This window comes from Selaginella moellendorffii, unplaced genomic scaffold, assembly GCF_000143415.4.
Source record: "Selaginella moellendorffii unplaced genomic scaffold, v1.0 SELMOscaffold_61, whole genome shotgun sequence".
Taxonomy (NCBI): domain Eukaryota; kingdom Viridiplantae; phylum Streptophyta; class Lycopodiopsida; order Selaginellales; family Selaginellaceae; genus Selaginella; species Selaginella moellendorffii.
The window spans coordinates 700,250-705,059 of NW_003314322.1; the positions used below are offsets into that span (position 1 = coordinate 700,250).

Genomic DNA, 4,810 nt, shown 5'->3' on the forward strand with positions numbered 1-4,810 from the left:
TAAAGTACGGCCCTACCTTTTACCCTTTCCGGATTAAATGGGGGGCCTGATTATTCGCGGATATTCCCGGCCCAACGACCGTGGACTGTAAGCATCAGCTGCCAGATTCATTTGGAACGCATGGTCAGAAGCAACAAACGACATGCGATTTGCACGTGAAGACCTAAAACCAAAAGTTTCAAAAGACCTTCAGACACCACCCAGAGGCCAGCAGACAGCCCACTCACAACAACACCCAACTACAAAATCGGGATAAAAATAAAGGAAAAAGCAAAGAGAAAAAAAAAGGGGGAAAATTCTTCGGTCATTCTCTTTGTTATATCAGCCTTTTGGGCCACAGGTACGGACGCTGGTGCGCGTCACGTGGCCACGCCTGCAGTCCGTATGAATGAAGGGCCACCGACGGGCAGATATTTCGTGGCTGTTTTCTATTTTATTCTATAATTTTCTAAGACAGCAGGTTTGCGAGTGTTTATCTTCCGTGAAACGAAAATTGATTGATTGTCCTCCGCTTTGCATCCACCTGGGTGATTCTAGATCACGACATTTTTATGTTCTTGGCACTGCTGGCTCGATCGATCGATGGGGACGAATCTAAGATCGCGAGAAAACGGGACTTTTGATCCGCCACCTTTTCACCCCCCGGCTCCTCCGGCGTGGTACGCACGTCACCCGGGCGTACGGCAGATTGGGGGGCTGTTTGTTTACCCGGGTTTGTTTGTTTGTTTTGTTTTTTTTTTGTCCCCGCCACGCACGATGTGAGTTCAGTTTGGCACACAAGAATCGGTACGGAAGGAACCCAGGGGCAAAACACTGATTGAAATTGTTGAATGGAACTCGAGGGTACTCTCGTTCTTTTTTATCCACCGGGCAGATTCGGGCTTACGCATTGCATCACGGATGATGGAATAGAATCCGGGGAAAAGGAGGCAGAGGAAATCAACACTGTTGTGATTGTTTGAGAAAGAAATCTCTGGCGAGATCAGTCAGCTGCTATTCACACCTTTCCTTGGTCTCATTTATAATCGCAAAGTGATAGTCCTCCCCCAAGTTGATACACGAGCTCCACCACCCATAAGCCTAAAACGGGAAATCCTCCTTCCCGACAGGGATCCCAATTGGCCCCCACATTTCCCCTCCCTGCCATGTCATAACCCCGCGCATTTCCCCACCACCTCTATCATATCGCAATCCCTTCGAGCGGGGCAATAAATGAGGGAGTTAGGCTGGTGACGTCACTTGTGTACGGACACCGGACAAACGTCCCGTCCCCGCGCCAGTGGCTATAATGCGGTCGGCCGTACCCCACCGCCGTCGCTCGCAACAACGGGGTGGGCCCCACTCCCCAGCCCCCACGTGTAAAAAGCGGCAAGCAGAATTTTCCCCGATCCCTATGACATGGAGCGAGATTACCACCAAAGAGTTGGTTAGTTGATCAATACCTCAAATCTATAATATAGAATTATAGATGGAATTATAAAACCAAGCGAAAGAATTTGTCGCAGCCGTCCCTGTCGAGTCCCCACACTAAAAGCTCAGGAGCTAGATGCCACGATGCGGCATTTTGTTCTAACAGGAAAGAGACGCCACCACGGTGGTGACGAGAAAGAACGAAAGGGTGAAGAGAGCGAAAGCGAGCGGGCAATGAAGGCTTTAATCCAGCGAGCAAGCAATCTCTGTCCACGAGAATCTGAGGAGACAGATTTAGTTTTCCGGAGAAAACGAGCTCCAATTGATTGATCGATCCACCCCGTCGATCCAGACATCTTAGACGAAAAGGAGAAAAAGAAAGAGGGATTCACAGAGGTCGCTAGGACAAGAACATCTCTTGTTTTACCTTGTGTCGATTGCTTTACTGCTCGTCCGCTGCAAGAGATTTGAGTACATGCTGGCAAAGCCAGTCCGATTAAACTCTTTTGGTCCATTCAGCCGCGATCATGTTGAATTCCAGCGTTCGTATACTTGACATGTAAGCGAAAACTTCCTCGTATTCTTCGTGCTGGTAGATTCACAGGAATAGGTCCTGAGCGTAGATGATAAATACCTGTTTCGATCTATTCGTCCCGGTCTACACAGAGCATCGTTTGAGAAAGCTCTGCGTTTCAAACATAAACAAAGCTCGCCGTATTAAAATACCTTTTATCCATGTTCTAGAATCTAGGGCTTGGAATTCTCTCTTGGCAATGGCGGCGCTCACAGGCAAGCCGGTCGGGTCTCTATCGCAGCGCTGCTAGTCTATGAGATCGCAGCCAGGCAACAGGGAGGCCCTCCAGATCTTGAACAGGAATCGGCAATGCGGCTCAAAGGCGCCGAGCGTTCCAGCGCTGGTGGCCGCGATCAAGACGTGCGGCAGCGCCCGAGACGTCGAGGCCGGGATGAGAATCCACGCCGGCGCCGCCATGGCCGGGATGGATTCCAACATCTTCGTGGCAAACACGCTGCTCTCCATGTACGCCAAATGCGGCGCCATGGAGGACGCCCGCCGGGTGTTTGACGCCATCGAGAGCCACACCGTGGTCTCCTGGAATGCTCTCGTGCTGGGATACGCTCGAAACCTGGATGGAACGCGAGCTCTCGAGAGTTTCTCGCGGATGACAGACGCGCGCTTCGATCCAGACGCTCGGACTTACAACGCGGTGTTGAAGGCTCTGGCGATCTCTCTGGAAAAGGAGTTGGGAGGAGATGGGGATGTCGCGAAGAAGAAGCGGCACTTCTTGGAGAAAACTCTGGCTGTTCACGCTCGGCTCAAGGAGGCCGGTCACGAGCGTGACGTCTTCGTCGCGAGCTCGCTGGTGGATTTGTACGCGAAGTGTGGCAGCTTGATCGATGCGAGCAATGTTTTCGAGAGAATGGCTCGCCACGATGCTGTCTCGTGGACTGCTCTCATTCTGGGATATGTCCAAGGTGGTGAGTTTCAAAAAGCTCTGGATCTCTTCTCGAGGATGGTGGGAGAAGGCTTCCAGCCGGATGCTCGAGCGTTTGTCGCGGCACTTAAGGCCTGTGCGAGCTTAGCTAGCAGCGAAGAAGAAGGCTCGATTTTCTTTGGGCTTGAAGAACAGGGATCCGGATCAAGCGAAAGAAAAGATGAAAGGAGGATTGTTTGCTTGGAGATTGGAGTAGCGATCCACGCAGAACTGGAGAAGCTGGGGCTGGTGGAGAGTGACTTGTTCGTGGCGAGCAGCCTGGTGGACATGTACGCGAAGTGTGGATGCATGGAGGATTCGACGCGAGTTTTCGAGCGGATGAAACAGCGAGACGTGGTGACTTGGAACTCGCTGCTCATGGGATTTGCTCAGGGAGGAGAAGCCAAGATCGTTCTAAGCCTCTTCCATCGATTGCAGCAACAGGGAGGGGGTGTGGAGCCAGACACTCGGACTTATATTGCGGTTTTCAAGGCCTTTGCCAACTTAGCAGCGAGAAACTACAAAGATGGCGATCTCAGGTCGTGGTGTCTGGATCAAGGGCGAGCTATCCACTCACAGATGAGCCCACTCAGTTCTTCCTCGACGGAGATCTTCCTGTGGAGCACTCTCGTCGACATGTACTCCAAGTGTGGGAACCTGATCAATGCCAGAGAGATCTTTGACAGCGTCTCCAAGCCCGACTTGGTGCTGTGGAACTCGATCATCCTCGGGTGTGCTCTCAACGACGAAAACGAGCTCGCCTTGGAGCTCTTGGATCGACTCCAGCAGCAGAACCTCTCGCCAGACGATGGAACTTTCGTGGCGGCGCTCAAGGCCTGTGGAAACTCGGCAGCACTGGAAACCGGAAGAACGATCCATACTCAGGTCCTCAACGCTGGACTCGAGAGCAAACCACTCGTCGCAACCAGCCTGGTGGATTTCTACGCAAAGTCTGGCACCATGGACGAAGCTCGCGATGTCTTCGACTCCATGGATCCTGCCAAGAGGAGCTCAGTGACCTGGAACTCTCTCCTCTCGGGCTACTCGCGAGTTGGCGATCACAATCAAGTCTTTCAAGTCTTCGAGAGCATGAAGGCTGGAGCATCGTCGCGAGCTTGCGAGATCGTGAACGGGGTTACTTTTCTATGCCTCCTCAATGCTTGCAGCCACGCCGGCCTGGTGGACAGAGCTAAAGACTACTTTGAGTCGATGAGAGGTGACTATGGAATAGCTGCGACTGAAGATCACTATGCTTGCATGGTGGATTTGTTTGGACGATCGAACCAGATGGAAGCTGCTGTTAGTATGGCGGAGAGCTTGCCTCTGGAGGGTGGAAGTGGATTGAAGAGGGCTGTGTGGATGACGGTGTTGAGCTGCTGTGAAAGAATGGGGAACAAGGAGATTGGAAAGCTTGCGTTTGAAACGATTGTGAAATTAAACCCAGATGATGCCCCAGCCTATGTGCTTTTAGCAAACACATGCTTGTAAATAGCTCTTGTTTATCTTGAATCTTCTAAGGATACATGTTTTTCTTTCTCTAGTAAATCCAAATATAATATGAAATTAATGTCTTTGTTGGTGCCACTTTTCTCCTTGATTATGATTGAGCAATACCAACAGAATTCCTTTAGTTTGAATTAAGTAGTGTGATATTTTCTAATATTAGTACAATATATTTATATTTTAGTAAATGAAATGATTTTATTTAAAATTTTAAATAAAAAAATTTACTTATTTTAGTTTCACTTTTGTTATTGATACAAACAGACCTAGCAACTAAAGGCTATGTACAACTATGATGTTATATATTAATATTAACATAGTGGGATTTTGGTAGCCATCAGATTAATTTCAATCTAGACCACTTGCTCTTGTATATAACCTAGAGCAAAGCTTTTGGGCTAATT

General features: G+C 49.7%; 1 protein-coding gene across 1 annotated transcript; it reads left to right on the forward strand.

Moving 5' to 3' along the window:
- Positions 1 to 2,399: 2,399 nt before the first annotated feature.
- Positions 2,400 to 4,391, forward strand: LOC112351414 (pentatricopeptide repeat-containing protein At3g09040, mitochondrial-like). Its single transcript, XM_024689302.1, has one exon. It carries the CDS (start codon positions 2,400 to 2,402, stop codon positions 4,389 to 4,391), a length of 1,992 nt encoding a protein of 663 aa, XP_024545070.1.
- Positions 4,392 to 4,810: the final 419 nt, after the last annotated feature.

What these genes read in the sequence shown, in the direction of transcription:
- LOC112351414 (XM_024689302.1), top strand. Translation starts at nt 2,400, where the DNA reads ATGGCCGGGATGGATTCCAACATCTTCGTGGCAAACACGCTGCTCTCC.